At 55.5% G+C, this 23,552-nt stretch overlaps 1 protein-coding gene across 2 annotated transcripts in view; it reads left to right on the top strand.

Moving 5' to 3' along the window:
- The window catches only part of ADCY3 (adenylate cyclase 3), a 77,396-nt gene that overhangs the window by 33,690 nt on the left and 20,154 nt on the right, over positions 1-23,552 (top strand). For both annotated transcript variants that reach the window (XM_059405248.1, XM_059405247.1), the window contains exons 3-4: positions 3,160-3,309; positions 23,290-23,420. In XM_059405248.1, the coding sequence (XP_059261231.1) occupies positions 3,160-3,309; positions 23,290-23,420 (281 nt within the window). The remainder of the gene's footprint in view (positions 1-3,159; positions 3,310-23,289; positions 23,421-23,552) is intronic.

Raw genomic sequence — 23,552 nt, 5'->3', positions numbered from 1 at the left:
CTAGTGGACCCTGGCTTCCCGGCTGGAGGTCTCCTTGGCTTAGCAGCATCGCCCGATCTGATTCATGGCCTGGACCTGGAGGCAGAGAGTCACCTGTAGGGCCCTGGCTATCCTCCCATGGCTGCGTGGAACAGAGGGGTTGGGTTGGAACAGAGCAACAGCCACCCTGAGGACCCTTTCTTTTGTCGAGGCAAGTTTGGAGAACTGAGGGAGCTCTGAGAATCCCACAGCCTGGGGCTCCTGGGAGAATTCTCTAGGAAGGAATAAGCTCCCCGGGAGGCCGGGAAAGAATTCCCTGGCATGGGAGGGACCTGCAGGACCCACACGAGTCTCCAGTGTGTGACCCAGTCATGGCCATTTGCCTCCACGTCCTGCTGAGAGCGCAGGTCAAGAAGGGGTGGGCCGCGCCCTCTGTAATTCGGGGTGCTCCTGGGACAAGACGCCGTGTGAACGCCCCGGCCTGGCCTTCCCTCCTCCGACTCCAGCCTTGCCAAGTGGGTTCTCTCCAGGCCCAACCTTCACCCTCCCAAGTGCAGCCTGATGGGGGCCAGATGGGGTCAGGACGGCAGGGATGTGTGAGAGGAGTTAGCCCACCCCTCAGCTCATAGATGGCAAAGCAGGGGCTCAGAGAAGGTACCTGAACTAGTGGGTCGCCCATCCAGCGAGGGGCAGCACCCCTGGCCAGTCTGCCTTCTACACTTGTTGTCTGCACCTACGAGTGGAAGGCAGAAGGGGCGCCTGTTTTAAAATAGGGTTCGAGGAAGGGAGTGTGGCTCCATGTAAATGGTCGCCAAGGGCGAGCCGAGCCTGAATCTTGTTTTGCTCCTTGGATAACCATCTTTGGTGGGGGTTGGTCTGAGGCTTTCCCACTGTAGTTGCTGACTGTCGCAGAGCGGGTGTGATTTTCTCAGGGGGCAGCCCGATGGGTCATGACAACAGTAATCCTGGGACAGCCTCAGCGAATTACGCTTCACAGAGTCTGTTCCATCCACCGTGCCAGGTGGTCAGGCTGAGCTTGTTGCGGGGCAAAGAGACCCCTGAGCATGAAGCTCTGTCCGTGGCCTGGTATGGCAGCCTAGGCTAGTTGTGGCTGGGACCCAAGATGAGCCTATGGCCCCAGGGAAGCTTGCCTGGGGCCTCTGGTTCGGAGTCATGGACACTGGTAGCTATGGGGCCCAGACATGCGACTCCTGATGTGCAGCTACTCCCCTGACCTCTAGGACTCAGAGCCCCATAAAGCCGGAGACCCTTGGTCTTGGTGACTGCTGTATCTGGACCCCACGTGGGCTCTGGCAAAGTGCGACTGCTCAGTGAGGATGTGTGAGGTACAGCCTGACCTTGTTGACTGGCTTCCTGTACCATGAACTTGGGGCTGGGCAGATGTCCAAAGTTATACTGCCTTGAAAATACAGGTAGCCTCTGGGCTGGTAGGAGGTCCTGGACCTCAGGCCAAGACTGGCTTTCAAACTCAGCATGGTCTGTGTGATTTGCATGGACTCAACATAAATTGGTGGCTCTTTGGACTCTCGGGTATTTAGTAAGTAGCCTGAGGCCATACAGATACTGAGAGCTCAGGTGAGAATGGTCTGTCATGCCCAAGCAGAAGAGCAGGAGACGTCCCATGGGACTTTGAAATCGCCCACCCACCACATGAATGGTGTGGGCATTCGGGGCTGCCCAGACCACAAAACACAGTAAGGTGGTATTTGCTGGAACCAGCCACTGAAGGAGCGCGTGACATCTGCGTTTGATGACCAGTAGCAACACACATGTCACCTACTAACAAGTTCACTACTCAGCAGGCCTTTGCTGATTGCCCAGGCCTGCAGGAACGTTCTGCTGGGGACTGATCAGCCCCGGTGAAATAGAAGTAGGAATATGGCACAACCAAGAGTCCCCAGGACATTCACGTCAGAGTTAATCTCTCTTATTGTCTATTAAACCATCTTGTTCAAGAATCTAAAATTGATGTTCCTGCATTTTTCACCTATTCAGAAAATTTGGAAAACATGATACTTCACTAGGAGAACTTTTCTCTCCGAGGGGTCAGAAATGAAGAACCTTTGTCACCCTAACCACATCTCAGCTACAGACTTCTGCCTGAAGAGCCACACCCTTCAGAGAAGGGGTCAGGCCTCCCCGGCGGGGATCAGGGAACCCAGGTGGGGAGGATGTGAGCCGCCCCCCCCCCCGGGGGACGTGAGAGGGGCCTGACCTGGAAATGGGCCTCGTGGGAGCTGGAGAAGCTGTAGAGCGAGAACCTGGGCCAGCCCTAGATGGGACCTAGTCAGGGTTAAAGTGCTTGGCCATTTGCACAAGCACTAGGAAATCGGATGTGGTTTTATGTTCGGGTCCAGAGCCAAGGTTGCCTCTGGCAGGAGGCAGTCAGGTCTGCGATCCCAGTAGCTGTGGAAGGCTGGGGACCACAGGCACCAGGGGGAGCCTGCAGGGGGCCAAGGAGGGAGGAATAGACTCTCAATGCCCCAAGGAGGGCTTTGTGCCACTGAGCTTGCAGAACAGGAGTCTGGCCCCACAGTTGCCCTTTCCCCTTCCCGTAGCTTCCTCATGGCACCTGGGTACTGGGACTGCCAGGTGGGCTGGCTGAGGGGGTGCATGTGAAGCCCAGCCCCCTCCACGCCTGCAGCCCACACGTAAGGTCGCGTGATGCCTGTGGGTCGGCCCGGGGCGGCTGCCTGTCCCTTGTGACCTTCCATACAACCTGTAGCTTTTAGAGTCATATGCTCCTGGCTGGTGGATCTGGGGGCTGGACCCTCTCCAGCCCTGCTAATCAGCACAGCAGCTAAGGGCACCTACTAGGTCCTCAGCAAGTGCTGGTTGAATGAATGAGTACGTGAATGAATGAATGAAGAATGAACTGGGTAGCAGAGGGACCTCACAGGTGGACAGGATTGGCCAGTTTAGCTGTGGTGTGAAGCAGGGGGAGAGAACAGCCCCTTGACCAGGCTTCCAGGCCTGGGCCTCCCCCACCAGTGGCAAGTGGGGCAGGGTGTGTTCCGGGGACCCAGGTAGGCTCGCTGGGGTCCCCCATGGGCACCGTGCAGCTTGGGAGTTGATTTATGTTACCCCTGCGCCACCTCCCTCCGTCCCTCCTCCTGAGCTGGAGCTTCATCGCTGTCCTTTTCTCTCCTCGGGGCACAGATCCTGGCCAACGTCTTCCTCTACCTGTGTGCCATCGTCGTGGGCATCATGTCCTACTACATGGCGGACCGCAAGCACCGCAAGGCCTTCCTGGAGGCCCGCCAGTCGCTGGAGGTGAAGATGAACCTGGAGGAGCAGAGCCAGCAGCAGGCGAGTCTCCTTCGGGGTGGCCGCCGGCCTGGAGCCGGGGGGTCGGGGGGGTGGGGGGGAACCAGGGGGGGCCCCGGGGGGGGGGGGGGGGTCAGAGTTCACTGCCAGGGTCAGGGGTTGGCAGCCTCCCGGGCCTGTCGCCCCCAGAGAGCATCTCCTGACGTCAGGGAGTTTCTCTCCCTGGAACCTCCCTCCTCTCTCCTCCTCCGTGCTTGACCTAAACCTCCCCTCTGTCTGTGTGTTTTCCCCTGTAATTTAAAACTTTGTAAAGAACTGCATTGACCCAAGCAGTCACCGGTGACTTCCTGTGTTCCTCTCTCAGGCTAAAAAGTTCTGTGTGTTTCTTTTGAATACTTTTCCCCCCCAGGGCATCACCTCCTCGGCTGCCCTTTCTGGTTCTCTGGCCCCCTGGCGGCACGCACCTGCCGCGGGCTGGCCGGCGCTGGGGTCTCTGCCGCTGTGGTGGGCCCAGCCGTAGCGGGGGGCCTTGCCCGTGAGGCCCCCAGCCTGCTCCCCTCCACCCAGGGTTCTCAGTTTCCTTTGGGCTCAGGGCAGGTTCCCATTTCCTTCTCCTTCTAAGTCACTGATGAAGAAGTAAAACCAGCCCAAGCCCGGGGGACCCCGCCCCGCTGTTTACATTGTCCCACGGACAGTCCCGCTCTCTGTTTACCGGCTTGACTCCAGCCTGACCCACCCGGTTCTCCTGTGAGTCAGTCGTTTATATAGTTTCTGCTCTGGATTCATCTCAAGTGCCTTTCGACGGTCTGCAGAAGTTCCATCTGCCACCTTCCTGTTACCCATAGGCTTGCTTCCCCCTAACAGACTCAATAGGTTGAAGCTACAGGATTCTCTGGGCTGGGAACCATGTCATTTTGGGCTCAGGTGGTGCTCTTGGCTCTGGATTCGCTGAAATTGTTGTTTTCACAGACCCTGCCACTCAGGTGGACAGAGCCATAGTTTTGGGGGGCCGTTCTGGAAGGCTGTCCCGTGGGCGAGCCTCACCTTCTCTCAGTGGTGCTCTTCAAAGCCACATACTGAGTCGTTGGCTGAGTCCCGAGGATGTGTTTTGTCTGTTTACCAGGGATTGCTAGAAGCTTCTGAGCTGGGCCTAGGGGCCAGCTTCTTCAGAAGACAGGTTTTAGAAGAGAAGTCTCCCCAGCCTCCATTGCCACAGGGGCCAAGTTCAACCCGAGAGCTCACTGTGTGTGTCTCCTTCTCCTATCCCTGTATCCCGTGGTTCCCCAGGAGCTGCTCCTGCTTGCCTGGACCTAGAGAATCCTGCTGTACCGGCTTTATGGAGTCTCTTGAAAGGTGTTTTTCAGTTTTGGCTTTTATGCTGTCTCTTGTGTCTTCGCATCTCCTCTCTCCTCGTGTGGAGTCATCCCACTGGGTTCTCAACGTTAAAAACCACTTGTGTCCCCGCTCAGCTAGGTCAGGAGTTTTTGTCCCTCGTACTTGTGCAGTCTCCAGCCTCCCTGTTCATCTTGTCTGCCTCACAGCGTGTAACTGGCATAACCCAGGACATCTTCGGTCACCGGGGGTTGGGGGGGGCGCTGCTCCTGGGGTGCTGGGGAAGGTCCTGTGTCTCCCCTGGACCTGTTATCCTCTGCAGAGATAATTTAGACAAGCTGCCCACCTCTCGCAGCCTCACTTTCCTCGTCTGCAAAGCAGGAGTGTTGTTACTTGTCTTGCGGGGTTCCCTGCAGGTAGGAACCCGGCGGGAGTGCTTCGTAGCCTGTAGAGCTTGGACATGCTGCTGATCAGGCTGCAGTGCACGGGCCACGCAGTGCTTGGGCATTTTCTGATGTCCCCTCCAGGCAGGGTCAGCGTCAGGAGCCTGGGGACCACGCGCTCTAGGACTCCTGCATGCCATGTGGCAGCCAGGGGGCGCTGCAGCCTGTCCGGGCCGCACTGCTGTTCCACGTTGTTGCCTGCCCAGGGCCGCAACCGCAGAGCAAACCCTGGTTGCAAGAGTGGGAGGTCCAGGGAGGCAGAAGGGAGGTGGGGGTGGGGCGGGGGAGGAGACACACAAACAGGCCAAGCTGGGACAACACAGGTGCCTGTAAATGCCCATCACGTGGAATGAATTTGGCTCGCCCCGCTCTAGCCCATGTGACCTTGGGACAGCATCTTCCCCTTTTTGGGCCTCAGTTTCCCTATGTGTAAAGCGTACATGAGAATAAAACCTTTGGCGAAGATGGGATAACATGCGTGAGTCCCTCTGGAAATGAGGAAAGCACTGTCCCCTTCAGGAGGGGCAGAATTCTGCAGCCCCCCAGCACCACTGTGCCTTGCACTTGGCTCATGTTTCCCTTAGGATCCTTGTGGCTGTGCATGGAGGAGAGCTGCTGGCATTTTTGCTTTCTTCCCATGTCCTTGGCAGGTTTGGGCATCGTGGTTGTGCTGGACTTAGGAGCTAATTTGAAAAGTGTTTCCTTTTTTTTAACCTGGGAGAGCTTGAAGAATGTACGGGTTCTTTAGAGGATTAAAAGGACTCACGAGTGAGGTCCCGTGGCTCAGGAGTTTCCTTTATGAGACTCCGTTTCCTTCACAAGTACAAAGTTTTTGGGTTTTTGTGTAAGTTATAGAATGCTTTTGTTTTTTCAGGAACTCATCCATATCATATATATATGTTGCATTTTTGACATGTTTATTCTCTATCTTTGTGGGATTTGTAGTGATGTTCCTTTTTCATTACTGGTGTTGGTAGTTTGTACCTTCTGTTTTTTTTTATTTGTCCTTAATCTGTCTTAGTTGAGGTTTATTAATGTTTGGGCCTTTTCGGTGAACCACCTTTTTGTTGCTTTTTTTGTACAGTTCTATAATTAGTTGTTTTTTACTTTGATTTTCTTCTGCTTTCTTCAGGGTTAACATCATGTTCTTTTTTATCTTCTCAAGATGGAATTTAGCAAATAATTTTAGCGTTTTTATTTTCTAAAACATGCACCAGATGCTATAGATTTCCCTCACTACTTGTTTTTGCTTTCTTCTACAAATTTTGATATGCCTTAATTTTCATCAATGTATCTTTGATCCACAGGCTATTTGAGAGGACATTAATTAATTTGCAAGGATCCAGGGAATTTTTAAGGTCATCTTTTCATTACTGATTTTTAGTTTACTTCTGGTGCAGTCAGAGAACATACTCTGTATGGTTTTGGTCCTTTGGAATCTGTCGGAACTTTATTTTTGACGTTGCATTTTTTGCTTGATATTGATGTACTTAAGGATGACATGTATTTTGCAAAATGCATCAAAATATCTTTCAGCAATGACATAATGTTAGTACGTGTCAATTGTGCATTTTCATCTACTCCAAACTAGTACTTTTACCTTTTTGGTCACAGTGCAAGGACCTCACAACGCTCAATTCCCCCTCCCCCAGACTTTCTGGAAATTGTAATATATTTAACTCCACATATATCTGAAGCCCCGTCAGATGATATGACTGCATCTTCCCACAGCAAATAGCCAGTGCGCACACTTGCCCCCATTCTGCCTTCTCAGATGCTCTCTTGTTTCTTCATTTTTGTGCTTCCATCTTGAAGAATTCCCTTTAGTGTCACTTTTCTTGAAGGTCTGTCGGTGGTAAATTCTCTCCATTTCTAATTGCCTAGAAATGTGTCCATTTTGCTTTCAGTTTTGAAGTTCAATTCTCAGAAGGAGAATTCTAGGTTGACTCTGCTTTACTCTGAGCCCTTTGAAGGTGTCTTTCCGATATCCTGTGGCTTCCACTATTTTCATTGAAATGCCAGCTGTCCGACACATGCTGCTCCTCTTGAAGTAATGCAGTAGTTTTTCCTCTGGTTGCTTTTACAATTTTCTTTGGTGTCCACAGTTTCCTAAGGATGAGCTTAGCACTTTTCTTTACAGCTACTCTGCCTGGTATTTGAAGAACTCCTTGAGTTGATGGCTTGAGGTTTTTTGTCAGTTTTGAAATTTTCAGCCAGTATGTTTTTGCTTCATTCTGTCCTTTCCTTCCAGGACTCTAGATGTCCTTATTAGATATTTTTACCATGTTCCGTGAATCTCTTTCTCTCTCTCTTTTTATTCCCCTGAATCATCTTCTTCATTTTTTTTTTTTTTCTGGGCTCCAGACTGAATATTTTTACTGACCTAACTTCTGGGTTACTAATCCTTTTATCTGCTTTATTAAATCAATGCTTGAGCTCCTCTGTTGAATTCTTAATTTCACTATTTTTTCATTTCTAGAACTTCCACTTGATTTAAAACGAAACAGAACAGATTCCAGTTCTCCGGTTAAGTTCTGTGCATTACCATCTATTCTTTGGAACATATGGAACATTTTAAAGGCTCTGACAACTGTAATGTCTGACAGACCAATGGGTCTGCTTTTCCCTCGTGATTTTTGATTTTTCCCTATTGACTTTTGCCTCTCATGGCATTCTGGACTTTTTTTTTTTTTTAATGCTGGATAAATGAAATGCTGAATGTCGTGTACAGAGAGTAGTTATGGCTCTGGTGAATATGTTTCTCCTGAGAGGATTTACTTCTCTTGCAGTTCATCTTGATCCAGCGTGGGGACGAGAAGATTTAGGGCCGGGTTTTGGTCTGAGAGTGGGTTTCTCTTTGTGCCTCCTCTTGGGAAAGAGTCCTTCAGGGGTTTTAAGTCAAAGGCTGGTTCCAAATCGGGGCACAGACTTTGCATACACAGGCAAGTAGTACATCCCTTTCCTGCCCCAGGTCTTTCACCTGCTCTTCTAGAGGGTTCTCCGGTGACATTGCATTGCCTTATCCTTGTAAATGACTGTATCGTATTCCGTGATCAAGAAGTAACGTTTACTTAACTGGGCTTCCAAGGGTACTGTTCTCAGTGGCATTGAGTTCACGGTGTTGTATGCAACCTTCACTGCTATTCATTTCCAGAACTTTTTTATCATCTCAGACCGAAACTCTGTGGCCATGAAACACTAGCTGCTCCCCCTTCCTTTCCCCTAGCTGCCACCATCCTACTTTCTGTCTCGATGAGTTTCCCTTTTCTCGGTACCGATCGTCGGTAGTATCACGTCCGTCTGCGACCAGCTTCTCGTTCTTGGCACAACGTCTTCAGAATTGATCTGTGGTGCCACACGTGGCGGGACGTCCTTCCTTTTCAAGGCCCAGTAATGTTCTGTTGCCCGTACACACCACATCTGTGTATCCCCTCGTTTGTGGATGCCCAGTTGGGTTGTTTCCCCTCCTAGCTGTGGGGAATCGTGCTGCTGTGAACACGGGTGGACGCCAACCTGTTTGACTCTGTGCTCTCCATTCTTCGGGGTGTAAACCCAGAGGTAGAATTAACGGCTCATGTGGTAGTTCTCGGTAGTAGTTCTCATTTTTTAGGAAACCAGGCACATTCATGGTTAGTGTTGAGAAATATTACTGAATTGTCTCATATAGAGGTTCATAGAATTTACACTCCTCCCAGCAGTGAACGAGAATGCACTTGGGCGGTTAAATCTTCCTGGTTTATTGAGAAAATGCTGCTTTGATATGGGATTGCAGCAGCTTTTCCAGAAATGCCTGTTTGAAAACCCCAGTGGCAGGGCAGGGGCCCCGAGGAGGTCGTGGTGTCCCGTGAGCTCTTTTCTGCTGAGGACTCCTTTGGCTCAAGTCACGGGCCAGGTAGACTGAGGCTGGGAAGAGCTTTCCTTGTCTGTATATTTTAGCATACATTGTAGACTATTTGGTAAATGCAAACAAGTATTAAAAAAAAAAAAAAACACTGATAGAGAATTATCCCTACGAGTCTTTTTTTCTTCCTCTGTGTTTTGAGAGTGTCCTCAGCATGTTTTCCTGATTATAGAAGTAACATGTTATTCTCGTAGATAGCTGGTAAGAATAGCGGCTAAGAACCAGCTGTCCGAGCGTGGACGCCTGCGTCACGTGGTACTGTGGATGCCAAATGGAGAGTCTGTTTTGCACAGTGCACTGGGCTGTCTCCTATCGGATGGTTGTTGTCAGATAAAAATCTGAAGATAGAAGTGTAGAAAAGACCACCCAAACTTCCCATCCCTTGGGTGTTTGGGAAATATTTAAAAATAACTTTAGGCGTGGCTGGGTGGCTCAGTCTTGGATTTCTGCCTTCGGCTCAGGTCACGATCGCAGGGTCCTGGGAGGAGTCCTGCATCGGGCTCTCTGCTCAGCGGGAAGCCTGCTTCTCTCTCTCCCATTTCCCCTGCTTGTGTTCCCTCTTTTGCCGCCTCTGTCTCTGTCAAATAAATAAATAAAATCTTTTTAAAAAACCTTAAAAACTACAATGTGATAAGTTGTTCTCTGCTAGAAAAGGTCTTAGAGCTTTCCAAATTTGCTTTTTTTTTTTTCTTTTTTCCTTTTTATGGAGGTGAAATTCTTGTGCCATCGAGTTAACCATACGAAAGGGTGCCGTTGAGAACTTCCCAAGGCTGTGCAGGCACCATATCTAGTTCTAAAACATGTTCATCGCTCTGAAAGAAAACCCCATACCCAAGCCTGATCTTCAAAACTGCACAGAAGGCACTGCCTGAGCGTCAGGCCAGCCCCGAGCAGCTGGTTGCTTTCCTCGCCCCTAAGGACTGAGGCCTGAGGTCCTCGCACGTACCTGCCGTTCTGTGTGCGCCTCTCCCTGGGACCGACCCCAGGGTGTGAAGCCTGCACCACAGGCGGGCCCTGCTGATGAACTTGGCCCTGGGATTTGTGTGCATTACTTCCTCCAGCATTTTCTGGGGAGAAGTGAGACCCGGCTTTCCCACCTTTTTCTCACCTTGTGATGTTGGCACTCTGCCTGTTTGGTCTTCACTTTTCTGCAAAAGTGAGATTAAAAATAATGCCGTCGTCATGGGGTTGTCTGGAAATCGCTGAAGTAAGAACACGGAGATGGGTCTAGAGACGGCGAAGCTCTTTCGTGCTATTGGCTGCTGTCGCGCTGGCTCCTGCCTTGGGGACATTGGCTGGGGAAGGGGCCCCAGGTAGATGGGACCCGGCTGCCTCCCTCCCTGGGTGGCAGGGCCGACCTGACATCTGGGAAGGTCGGCTGAGTGCCGGTGAGGAGGAAAGGTCAGCAATCTCATATCGCTGTCCTCCCACGAGGACCTCTGGTGAGAATAAAAATGAGATTGTAGGGGCGCTTGGGTGGCTCAGTGGTTTAGGTCAGCTCAGGTCATGATCCTAGGGTCCTGGGATTGAGCTCCGCATCGCATCCCCCTCTCTCTGCCTGCCTCTCTGCCTGCTTGTGATCTCTGTCTGTCAAATAAATAAATAAAATCTTTAACAAAAAAATGGGATTGTAGATGTGAATATGCTAGAAAGGGCTGCAGAAAGTCGGGGAAACTGGTTTCGTTGCGGCTTCCGTGCGAGGAGCTGTCTGAGGTCTTGGCCTCTGTGGTCCCTCCCAGTGTTTAGATGCCTTGGTGAAAAATTCCTAATTAAAAATACGCTCAGTAGATCCTTTGCAGAGGAGACTTCATTTCAGAATTGAGTATATCATGGTTCATGTCTCAGTTTGGATTTTGTTGGTGTGTATTTATCTTGTTTTCTAAGCCTTGCCGGGGGGCGGGGGGGGGCGGTGGAGCAGCGTGTACACCGACGGGGGGAGCTGCCCTGGCGGCTGGGCAGCCTCCAGCAGGACGGTGGCCTCTCTGGGCCTCCTCCCCTTCCCCAGCCAGGCTGAGGGGAACCCATCCCAGCTCCTCGGATTCTGTTTTCCTTGCCACTGTCACCTGGGAGGTCGTACTCTCCTTCACGAAGATGGCCAGCGTCCTGCTGGTAATGGCAGGTGACCCCTGACCGTGGGCCCCCTCGCCCCCACCCCCACCTCTGGAAGGTGCAGAGCAGCCCCGGGCCTTGGTGTACAGGCTTCCCCTTCTGTTTTGGCACCGAAGTGGGCACGTCTGTGTCGTGAGAAGGAGTGGGATGGGGGTTCTCAGGTTCCAGTCGCCCCATTGCTGCAGCCTCCCTGACCCCAGTCTCCTGTCTGCAGGGTGGGGTCAGGGGGTCCTGACTGCCCCGAGGTCGTTGGGAGCCGGAGTTCTGGGACGGCACCTCTGGCAGGCACGGGGCACTCTTTCTGCTGAGCACCTGTCCCACTGCGGAGGCAACCCCTGCACCAGCCTGGGGCACGGGGCCATAGGATGGACCTGGGGCCTCGCTCCCGCCTCCCCAGCTCCAGGGGCCTGTTAGGGTAGAGCAGGGAGCCCAGAGGACCGGAGGACTGGCGTTGTTTTTCTGTATACCCGTGTGGCCATACCCCAGGGTGTGCTTGGGGACCTCGAGGGTTGCTAAGTGGCCCAACGGCGGTGTGGCAACGGCAGGCTGACAGGAAACCTGCGCAGCACATACCTGTCGCCAGGTGCAAACGACAGGATTCCGAGCTTCTCTGGATCTCACGCTCAGAATTTACTTCCCAGGGAGTGGGACAAGGTTGGAGGAGGACGCCAGGGAGGATGGAGGGATGACAGGATGTGGCAGCGGCAAGCGTTTCCTTCAGACCACGTTCTCGTAGACGGGTGGGCCTGTCCTTACTCGGGGAAGGGAGGACTGCCCCGGACCCCACCCATCAGAAGGGAGGAGGGAGAGCCCAGGGCTGACTGCGCAGGGTTGATTTTAAGTCAGAGAAGCATCCGCTGGCCTCAGGGAAGGCCAGGGGGCCAGGTCATCTTCGTCTGGGCACCCTGGGGAGCATGGTGCGGGTGGTTTCCATGTAGCCCCTGGGGGCATGTGCAGGACAGAACAGCCCCTTTTCTCTGCTTTTCCTTCTACTTAGAGCCAACTGTGGCTTTAAGGGTCACTGTGACCAGGGGGTGGCGTTTCTTCTTCCTGCTGGAGTCTTTCCTCTAGGGAGTGACCTTCGGCCTTGACGTCTTGGAGAGAAGAACCACCTGTTCACGGGGAAAGGCACAGACTTCTCTCCTGGGAGCCCCAGAGCTTGGGACTCTGGAGTGCTGTCATTTCGTAAGCTCCGCTGCTTGTCTTCTTGAACGGTCCTCCTGGCTGACCTCTGCCCACGCCTCACGAGAGGCTGGCTGGGGAGAGGGAAGTCAGGGCAGGAGAGGACAGACACAGAGCAAGAAAGACACACAGAGAGAGACCAGCTACCTCTTGCCCTGGGGTTGGGGCATCTGGTGTCCCTCCTTAACATGCTGGCTCATGTCCTGGCAACAGTGAGGTTGGGGCTGGAGACCTGCCTTCCGGGGAGCCACTGGGCAGGGGTGGGGGGGGCAGGTGCAGGGTGGGAGGAACATGGTCCCAGCAGCTGTGCCTCTAGCCCCTCGTGTGGTGGCCCAGGGCCAGGCTGCTGTGCCATCAGCCCCTGATGTGGGCGGGACAGACCCATAAACCCCCAGAGAGCCACAGACGACCCTGCACGCCAACACCAGGCTCGAATGTACTTACCACCTGAACTTCCAGTGTATCGGATATTTGTAAGCTTCATTTCAGCCACGAGCATGTCTTGGTTTGAGAAAAGCCAGAAGGCGAGTTGCCCGGAGTGTGAAGCAGGAATTCATGCTTCTGTGGGCTCCACCGCCACCCCTCAGATTTGACAAAACGTTCTTCATTCTAACGTTTTAGGACTTAGCAGAATAAATCCACGTTTTAAATAATGCAAGGGACGAGCCCACAGAGGACAGGTATTTCCCAAGCCATGGGGCCTCCCGGGGGCGGGCGGGCATCTGCAGGGTCGGGCAGCCCCAGGACTGAGTGAGGGCTGCGTGGCTTCAGAGCTATGGCCCAGGGGTAGGGGGAGGTGGCGGCGGTCAGAGCTGCAGCGCCTGCCCCCCCACCACCCGCTGCGTGTGTGTCCCCAGTTTTAGCGACTACCATCCGTGTCCATGACCAGTGTGGCTGGGGCTGTGCTGAGTCCTGCCCTTTCTCTGGCCAGGGGCCCAACGTTTTGTTTCATCATGGGGTAGTTATGAGCAGGTTACTTTGTGTCGAGCCCTGGGCTGCGTTTTCACGGGATTACCTCCTTGAATCATCCCGGCAAACCCAGCGCAGAGGTGGCGCACCTCCCTCCCAGCGGGGGCCTCTGTTCTGGGTACCGGCAGCTTCACGGGTATCTTCTTTGGACCACGCCTGGCCTGTGGGGATCTGCTTCCTTTGACCTTGCCTAGAGTTTAAAACATTTGTAATGCTTAAGAATTTGGACATTCTCTTTATAAAACTTGTATACATGACTGCCTTGGAAAATGGAAAGATACGAGAGCACAGGGCTCAGGAGTCAGACTCGCGTTCACATCCGCGCCAGCCTCTTACTTGCCACATGACCTTGCGCCCGTTAATTATGCCCTCAGATCCCCCTTGTGAAGTAGGAATGGAGTAAGCTTGTTAAAAGGTCTAAAAGAGAGAGCATTTATTGCAGAAATATTGTGGGCCCTGTCCTTGGCGCTGGGATGTGGTTTTAAGCAAAACAGATTCCAGTGGGGAGACAGATATTAAATGAGCATATGCTATTAGCAGGTAGGAAGGCTGTGGGCAAAGCAGGGGATGGAGCATAGGAGGCTTTCAGATAAAATAAGACTTGAGCAGAGACCGGAAGTCAGGGTGGGAGCTGTACAATGTTTAGGGAGAGGAAGCAGTAAGTGCCAAGGCCCTGTGGTAGGTTCACGTGACGTCATGGCAGTGGTTGCAGGTTGAGTAGAAGTCAGGGGAAGAGAGGGAGGAGGTGAGGCAGGGAGTGGGTGGGAGTCAGTCCTGCAAGGTCTTGTAAGGACCATGGCTTTCCCTTGAGGGAGATGGGAGACCCTGGAGGGTGGTAGGTTTGAACTGGATCCATCTGGCTGCTGGTGGAGAAGAGCGAGCAGTGGAAGCAGAGCGACCAATTTGAAGCAATGCGGTAATTTTTGGAAGAGAGGATAGTGGCTCAGACCAGGGTGGAGGGGACGAGGGGAACACTTCTGGATGTGTTTTGAAGGCAGAGCCAACAGGACTGACTGCTGAGTGACCCAGGAGGTGAGAGGGTGGGGAGTCCGTGATGGCGGTCAGGATTGGGGCCAGGAGGCAATTGGAGGGGGAGGAGGCCCAGCTTCGGTGGGGGGTGGAGAGTCCGTCTTTCTGATGTCTAGGAGGAGAATTGATGGCACCCAGCTCATCCTGTGCCCTGCCTGCATGTTTGGGAGGCTCGCTGGGCCAGGTCTGCATCTGCATCCTCCGGAGGGGCCCTCCAGGGGTGAGGAGGGGGTTCCTGTAAGACAGGACCTCATGCTGGGGAGTCCAGCGAAAGTTGGCAACCACACGGCCCGGGTCAGAAGGGCTGGGAAACGTGTGTTCAGGCTCGCATTTGTAACGTGATGGGTGCGGATTCTTGGGTGGCTTTTCAAGAAGCCGGGTGGGTGCTGGCCAGTGCACACTGGGGAGAATGGAGTCCCGATCCACGTGGAAGGGCAGAAGTGGGTCAGCGGGGGCTGAGTGCAGAGGTGAAGCAGGACACGTGGCGGACGGAGTCCTCCCCAGAGCACCCATCACTCGTCACTTGCATGGGAGAGCCTGGGGCCAGAAGCCCAGCCAGAACTGGGCTGGGGCCGAGCCGAGTAAAGGCCCAGAGAGTAAAGGAAGGGGGGAGCTGTGTTTGGGAAAAGCACTGGTAAGATTTACTGCTCCATCGGGAGGAGCAAAGGGAGCGAACCCAAACCACCACGACCCTCACAGGTGGAGAGCTGGTCTGTCAGACTCGCTGGAACCTTCACGCCTGGGTGGGTTGAGCAAGGACGGAAGCCCGTGGTTGTGCTCCCACCGCAGACACGGCAGGTCTTTCCCAGTGACAACAGATGTGGCCTCGGGGTCCTCCAGGCATCGGCTCTCGGTTACCCAGAGTTGGCCCGTCAGCCGCACTTGCTTGCTACAGTGTCTAGAACTGCATGCACTGATAAGGAAGTTACTAGTCATATGTGGCCATGTACATTTAATTAAAATTGAAAAATTAAGCATCAGTGTGTCTGTTGTACCAGCCACGTCTTCCGTGCCCCGTAACTACAAGTGGCTCGTGGCTACCATCTTGGACAGCACAGACCACACAGCATTTGTTTGATTGCCGAAAGTTGCTCGAAGGCGACGGCTTGCCCCTTGGGCCGCGGCTCCTAGTTGACAGCTCATTATCTCGCCAAACCTCTATGGAGCACCTGCTCCGTGTCAACCACGCCGGGCCAGGGCTGCACACACCACACACGTGGCCGTCTCTGGGCCCAGAGGGCCATCTCCTGAGATGGCAGTCCCCTTGGCCCGCACGGTGGCCCCCATCTCTGGAGACCGTACAGGAGTCCAGGCAAGTGTCCCCTCTCCCCCTCCAGCAGGGTCAGGGTTCTGCGCTGCCCTTGGGTCTGTGTGATTTCTGCACTGTCACTGATGACATGGCCTGGTGGTGACTTGTTGGCCCGCCCCCCTCCCCGTTCTGAGATTAAGCATGACGCTGCTTCCGTCTCGGGGCTGACAACTTGGGAGACTCTGGGGATGCTGTTTTCACATACGAGGGGCTTGTTTAAAGAGATGCCGGTCTTTGAGCTGCCTGTGAATGCCCACAGCCCTTGGCTGAAGACAGCAAAGCGCTCCGGCCCCATGAGACCAGTCACTGCGGGAGGACCTGAGTGCCCAGGCCGTCGGACCTCTCGGGAGGACTGTTTACCTTTGACCTTGCTGGCATTTAGCTTGGGGACTTGCAGAGATGACCAGTGATTGTTCTTTGAGGGACGTGGTGACCGTGTCTTTGGATGGGGCAGCCCGTGCGGGTCCCTCGTCTATATGGTGGCTGCGCACCCCGGGCACATGGCAGCTCGGGAGTTTCCCGATTTCACACGTCGTGGCCCTTCGCCCTCTCACTGGGGAGAGGTGAGCTGTGTGGGTTCTCGCCTCCTGGGGCCGGCCAGGTCCTCCCGCTCCTTGTTTCCTTCCTTGTGCTGCCTCCTCTGCTCAGCTGGTCAGGCCAGGATGGGCACCTGTTGTGGCCGTTGGACGTTTCTTTGGCTTTCAAGTGTCCTGGGAGCTCCAAGAATCTGGAGAAATCAGGCCCAGAGCAGATGTGTTTGTGGACAGCTGTGCATGTGCTCACAGCCTGTTATGGGTTGTAGTGAGGTGTGTGTGTGTGCACGGCACACACAGAGGACATATGTGGGTGTGCACAAGGACACAGCATGCAGACTCCGTGCTTGCTCGGTGCAGACGCCGCACACAGCCCCCAGGTACCCGGGCGCTGCTGATCTCTCTCTCCCTTGTAAGCCTTCCTCCCTCTGCCCCTTGACAAGGATGTTGTAGAAACTTAGCCGCTCATCAGCCAAGCTCAGGTATCCACACCCCTGCAGCCCACGTGCTGTCATCCACTCCCGAGTGCCGCCCCAGGACCCCTGGGGGTAGCAGGGGCCTCCTGCTTCTGTCTCAGTCCTGAGCCTTACAAAGGCCAGGCCTGGCCTGAGTCACTGCTAAGGAGAAGGGGGCGCGATTGGTTCCTTCCCAGAGCCTTGTGGAGGCCATCCGGACCACCTGTCCCTGTCAGGGGTTCAGGGCCCACCTGAGCAGTGCGGCAAATACCTGTTTCCAGATCCCTGCCTGGGACTGGGACACACGCTGCGCCCCAGCCCGTCCCCACCCCACCCCACCTCCGCACAGTGCCCAGGGCGGGCTCCGGTTCTTCTCCGTGGGATCTGGGTACCAGGAAGTCTACTAGAAACTTTCAGGGCTTGTTCGTTGTTTTGCTTCCTTTGGTTCTTTTCCCAGAGCAGGTCAAGGCCTTGACTTGGTGCGCATTTCGAGGACAGCCCGCAAAGCACAGCGGGACTGGGGAGAGACCACGTGAGGCAGCTGCCCACCTTCCCCATCTCTCTGCGTGGACCCGTGTGGCAGGGCCCCTGGCCTCGGCCTGACGGGTCTGGCATGTCCCTGTCCGCTGGACCATCCTGTGGTTGGCCCCCTCCGGTAGCCTCCTCATCCGGTGTCTGGGACCAGAGCTCACTAGCTCTCTGGGCAGCATATTCCTCATATTCCTTGTTTGAACTGCTTTGACTCGTAGAACATTTTTTTCCTGCTCTAGAAGCGACAGTCTGTTCCCCAAAGCCTTGCCTCACCAGCTTCCTGTTGTGGGAACCTCCAGGCAAGCACCATTCCTTCTCCACACACCCTCAGGCCTGAAGGTTGCTCTGTGTCGCCTCTGGGTGGCTTCCCGGCCCCTCAGCCCACCTCTGATCCCTGGCCTCAGGCTCCTGCACCGTGTGGTCCCTCCCCAATGAGGGCCCAGGTGAACAGTTTCCTTGAGGAACTCTTTCCTTGAAGGCTTTTAAGGGGGAACTTCTAAACTTTAATGTGGTCACAGGTTACCTGAGGTCATCTGGGCCTCATCAGGAAGCGGCCTCGGGTGATGCTTGAGGCTGCCACTCGGAGCAACGATGCTATGGGGCCTGAGGTCCTGAGGGAATGGGCTCGTTGGAAGCAGGGACCTCCTGGAGCCCAGACGTCCAGGGATTTGCCATAGATTTCTGCTCTTGCCGGTAGCGGTGTCAAACAATGCCACATTTCCCCCATTAACCTTACTGGGCCCCTTGCGGGCAGTTGGGTGGCCTCATGCTGTGGATGTGTCACGGTGGAGGCCTTCTAGGGCCCCCACAGCTGGCCTCTGTCATAGCTGTAGGGTGACTCAGCATTTGACCCTCACATTTGGCCCTGTTGGTTACATTCAGGGTCCACAGCAAGTCACCGAGACCAGGCCTCCTGGCATTGGCCCCTCTCCCCTCCCCTCAGCCTGTGAGGAGGGTGTACAGAGGCTGAGGGAGGTCACTGTGGCCTGCCGGGGTCTGTCATGGGGAGCCAGGCGTCTCCCTCAGTAGCACCTGTCTCCTCTCCTCTGCTCTGCTGACCCATCAGAAGGAATGCCAGCAGCTGCCACGAGCCCTGGCCTGCTCTCCCTGAGGCCCCGAAGGGTCTGGTCTGGGGCACCTGGGTGGCTCGGTGGGTTAGGCCTCTGCCTTCGGCTCAGGTCATGATCTGAACTTAGGGTCCTGGGATCGAGCCCCGCATCGGGCTCTCTGCAGGAGAACGGGGAGCGTGCTTCCTCCTCTCTCTCTGCCTGCCTCTCTGCCCGCTTGTGATCTCTGTCTGTCAAATAAATAAATAAAATATTTAAAAAAAGAAAAAAAGAAGGGTCTGGTCTGCTGCCGGGCCACCATGCTGAGGCAGCCACAGAGGTCTTGGTCTGCTTCTGCAAGGAGGGACCCACACCAGGAGTGGCCGGACGTCCCAGCTCAACTCCACGAGCACGGGGCAGCACAGAAAGGACGTTCCAGTGGCTCACCCACGGGAGAGTCCTCGTACGGGTTTCTAGAACAGCATCGTCAGGTCCTTACTAGGGAAGATTTGGGTACTGCATGTTCCTTCATATTTGCAGCAAAATAGCGTCCAACTTGGATGAGAGAATTACTGTGTCAAAAGCACATTTTTTTTGGTGAAAAAGAAAATCCCACCCACTCTTTCGGTCCAGGAGCCCTGGGTTCTGGTTCTGGATCCGTCACTGACTCTGAGGTACCTGGGGGAAACCACTTACCCCCTCCATGGTTTGATTTGGTCAGAATGGAAGCAGAATTACACACACAGGAAAATACAGGGGAAGTGAGGAAGTTTTAGCGAAGAGAGACGGCGTTGATATTAGCCCGTAGTGTCCATCTGCCTGGGGAGTGGCGAGACAGAAACCAGCCCGGGAGGATCGTTCTGTCACTCGGCCCTCAAGAGAGGACCCCTGGCCACCTTCCTCTTGTGCTGTGGGGAGGGGGTCCCCCCCTGGCTTCGAACCTGGGCATCAGTCTCCTTCTTCAGCTCATATCCAGGCGGACGTGGGAGTCCGGAGCGAGCCCGGTGGACTTGCAGGGCTCTTCCCTTTCTAAGAAATCTGGTCATTGCAGCCAAGTGGGGTCAGGGTCACAGCTGGCGTCAACAGGAAGTTTTGTGTTTATTTCCTGTTTAAGAAGTACGTGAAAAGTCAGCGGCAGCATAACCATATAGCAGTTTTGAAAAACCTCCCGTTTTCTCTGGATTCCATTCGCCAGGTCGCAGTACCCTGTTCTCTCTCGCACACGCTCTCCTGCCGTGGTTCAGGGCCACACCTGGGTCTGCCGTCGCCTCCTCAGAATACGGTGTTGGGTCTTTTTCCCTTTGGTCATGTTTGCCTCACGGCACTAGTCATTATGATGATTTCTGAGGTTCATCCCAAGGATGTGTCCCAGTTGAATGAGCCACTTCCTGGGCATTTGGGCCTTCTGGTCTTTTCCACAAGTGTGAGTAATGTTGCCTTGAAGTCTCTCTGGCATGTATGTCTTTTTCTTCTTGTGGATTCTATCTGTTAGAAAAATTCCCAGGAGAGCCATTAGTGGGCCAGAGGCCTGGAACATTCTTGTGACTCCCAAAACATATAGTAGTTTCTTTTTGAGGAAGAGCAGGCTCTGCCTCTATGCTGGGGAGACCAAGCCACAGCCCTCAGCTGCTCTGGGTCGCCCTGTTCCCCTGTAGAGGCCTAGCTATGTTTTTAGGGCAATTGGGACTGTGATCCGGGGCACAGAGCACCTCGCAGGACTGGACTGGTTCCCAGGTTGCCCAGAGAGGCTCTTCTGGAGGGGCGGGACTCTGAGGTGGGGTCTGAGCGCGGGGAGAAAGGCCTGATCCTGTGGGCGCTGGGTGCGGGCTGCTGGGGCTGGTAGGCGGATTGGCCGGGAGTCCAGCTCAACACTGGGACTTTCCTAATCCTTGGTGTCCCGCGACCCCTCCCTGCGCACACACCTGCGTGCCCTCTTCCCTGGGGTGGTGGGCCCTCCCGCACTCCTCACACGTCTACCTTCTACCTCTTCTTCCCCTTAGCGAGCACCTGCACACACACGTGGCGGGGTCCAGGGGGTGGGGGGACAGAGGGAGAGCAAGGCAGGGACACGCATGGAAGGAGGGAGCCAGTTCCCTTTCATTGTTGTGCCTGGACCAGACAGAGTTCCTAGGCCTGGCCAAGTGACCCCAAGACTTTCTTCTCACCCTGGATACCCCACTGGGACTCTTAACCTGTCATAAACCTGTGGCCAGCTTCAAGGCCCAAAGGATTTTAGGCCTCGTCTTTCTGAGGCACCTGTTGTCTCCACACCCTCAGGAGCCACACTCTCCTCAGCTCAACAGTTATGTCTCCTCAGGTGTCATAACAGCTGCTGTGTATTGAGTGTTTACTGTATACAGGCCTGTCCTTCATGCCCTACAGTGAGGAGTCACTTTTTCTCCTGCTTTACCGATGAGGAAACGAAGGCCAGGGACAGTGAGAGTCATGTGGTGTCACCCTGCGTGTCTCAGTGGCGGGGCCTGAAGTGAGCCGTGGGGTCCAGAGCTCAAGCTCTTCCCGTCCATGTGCTCCTGTCCCTACCAGCCGGATTCCTGCCCCAGCGCTCACCACCTTCACCCTCCAGACTCCGGCAGCTCCCCCCAGGCCGCCCTGAGAGCTGGCAGGGCCCCAGGTCTCTGGCTTGTCCGGAAAACCCCCCCTTGTGGCCCCCGTTCTGCCCCAGCTGAGTGCTTGCTCCTGCCTGGGGTCAGTCCGGTTTCCGAAGGCCCCTCACCATGTGCAGGCAGCGGGCACAGGGACCGTGCCTCGTGCTCCTTCCTGGGCTCAGCGGGAGCCACAGCAGGGCACACCAGGCTGATTTTGGCCCCTCGTTCCTTGGCATTGGCGCCTCCCGGTTGGTGGTTAGCTGTGGGGGCCACATAGCCGTGGAAATGGGAGAAAGGTGGTAATGGCTGTGGTGCTTCAGGTAAGAGCCGTACCCCGCACACTGGACCAAGGGCCCACCTGGTCCTTAATGGTGTGATTAGCCACAAGAAGGAGGGACAGGGGAGAGGGACTTCCTGTGGCGCAGGGGCGAGTGGGCCGAGGCTCTGGTCTGCACATAGTAGAAGGGAGGGGCTGCCCCTACCGCTCAGCCGTCTTCTCCCAGAGCAGGTGAGGCCCCAGCCCTCTGCCTTATGGGGGGCCCGGGCCCGGGCCCCCGAGGGGCTCTTAGCTGCCTCACTCCAGGGAGAAGAGCAGAACCTCCTCACCTTGGTTCTCCTGCCCCAGTGAGAGGTGTGTTTAATACGCAGGGCTGGGGCCTGTGGCCTCGGGGTCCACTGAACACAACAGAGAACAAGAGCCAGTGGGACCCGCGTCCTCCCAGGCCCTTGTGGAAGGCAGGGTCCCCTGCTCCTGTGCCCACCAGGACCCACAGCCCCTGTTTCTCTATGGTCCTGTGACGCCTGGCCTGGCCCCAGGCGCTGAGGACGCAGAGCAGCTCTTGGTTTCCTGCCACCCCTGCACCAGCAGCAGGCCGGCTAGACACGGTGCTCCTGGACCCCCCTCCCCTCCCGCCTGGCCCCTCCCTGTCCGTCAACCTGGTCAGCAGCACGTGGTCTGGTGCCTCAGAATCACTCCAGCACAGGGGACAGACCCAGATGTGCCTCTCCGTCCCCTCCCATTCCTGCTGTGCCCCCCCCCCCACCCCGCTTCTCCCAGGCTGCCCTCAGTTTTGCTGCCGCGCCCCGCAGGCCTCCAGAGAGCCTCACCGCAGCCACACTTCCCGAAGCTGTTGATGCTTCTGAGCTTCCATCCCGCAAACCTCAGCTTGAGCCGCAGCCTCAGGTTTCTCCCCACCTCGGGGGAGGCCACGCACCCTTGTTGACGTGGCGCCCGGCCTGGGCTTCCCTGTCCGGCTTTACCTCCTCCTGGGGTCCGTCTCCTGCCCCGGCTCCCAGCCCCGTAGCCGGCTCGGCCTCTGCCCACAGTGCGTCCCAAACCAGCCCTGTCTCTCCTTTCACATCTCTCTGCCTCTCTGGTCCTGACCCCTCAGACCAGCACCTTCCACCCAGAAGCCCAAGCCATGGGCCTGTCCTGCCTGCTTGGTGCAAACCCTCCCTCTGCCTGGGTGACAGCTGACTGGTCACCCTGCCCCACCCCACCGTGTCTGCCCTGGTCCTTCTCTGTGGCTTTCAGGAAGGAGCCATCCTGTTCCTCGCCTGGCACCCGAGGCCCTTTGTGGTGCAAAACGGGGGTCAGCAGACATTTTCTGGAAAGGGCCAGAAGAGCCCTTTCAGTTTTGTAGGCCATATGTTCTCTGTCACAACAACTCAGCTCTGCTGTTGGAGGGAGAAGACAGCCGTAGATGACACGGAAACCAGCGAATGTGGCTGGGGGCCAGCAAGACTACTTTGGCGCAAACAGGCAGTGGCGGGATTCGCCCAGCAGATGGCAGTGTGCTGACTACGCCCCCCCACACCGTCCCCCACACCGTCCCCCTCCCCGACACCCCCATCCGAACCCACCTCTGGAGCTGCACTTCCCTATTTCTCCCTCCACTGAAGGACTTGCAGGTCCCTGAACCTGGGGTCCTTAGGTCTCTGTGCCTTTTTTTTGTGGCTCCCTCCGACGAGATGTTCTCAACATCTTAATCTTCAAGCCTCACTTCCAGGAAGCCCTCCTGATTGCCCCGACACCTCCCGGCTGATTCTGGAACCCTTTTTTCTTACTCCCCTGCTCTCCCTCGCTCGTCTGGGCACGTACCGTACCGCACCGCAGTGGACACACTTACCTGTCCCCCATGAGACCCTCAGCCCTCTGAGGGCAAAGACTCACTCCTTTGGTAGCATTGGTTCCCAGCGGGCTACCTGGCACATGGTAGGTCTTTGGTCATGTCGAATCAGAATTAAGTGATTGCTCTGTGCAAGGTGGGGTGGATGACACAGGTCCTGCCCTTGGGGGCTCCCAGCGATGTAGGCACTGTCGCCTTCCCTGTGGCCTTGAGGATGTTCTAGAGGCACAGAACCAAGCGTGGGTTTCTTCATGAGTGTCTGACTCCCGTCAGGGCCCGAAGAAGCTCAGTCACAGGAAGTTGCTGCCTGGGCCTCTGGCTGCTTCCCCGCGTGGGGTCTGCGCGGAAAGCCTCTGGCTGACGTCTGCCGCCGGAAACCTCCGAACCCGCCTCTGGAAGGATGCAGGCCAGACCTGCCTCCCCACTAACGCTGTCCTCCTCCCCGCAGGAGAACCTTATGCTTTCCATCCTGCCCAAGCACGTGGCGGACGAGATGCTGAAGGACATGAAGAAGGACGAGAGCCAGAAGGACCAGCAGCAGTTCAACACCATGTACATGTACCGGCACGAGAACGTCAGGTGCGCCGCCCCCACGCCCGGCAGCAAGAGCGGGACGGGGGCCGGACTTCATGGGTCGGCCGTGCCCTGTGGAGTTCCAGAGCCCTCCCCAGGCCTAGAAGCCGGGCCACCCCCGCCTTGTGAGCCTCAGCC

Source organism: Mustela nigripes, chromosome 7, assembly GCF_022355385.1.
Source record: "Mustela nigripes isolate SB6536 chromosome 7, MUSNIG.SB6536, whole genome shotgun sequence".
In the NCBI taxonomy this organism is placed as follows: Eukaryota; Metazoa; Chordata; class Mammalia; order Carnivora; family Mustelidae; genus Mustela; species Mustela nigripes.
The sequence above is the reverse complement of the archived record's forward strand: the minus strand, read 5'-3'. Positions and strand labels throughout refer to the sequence as shown.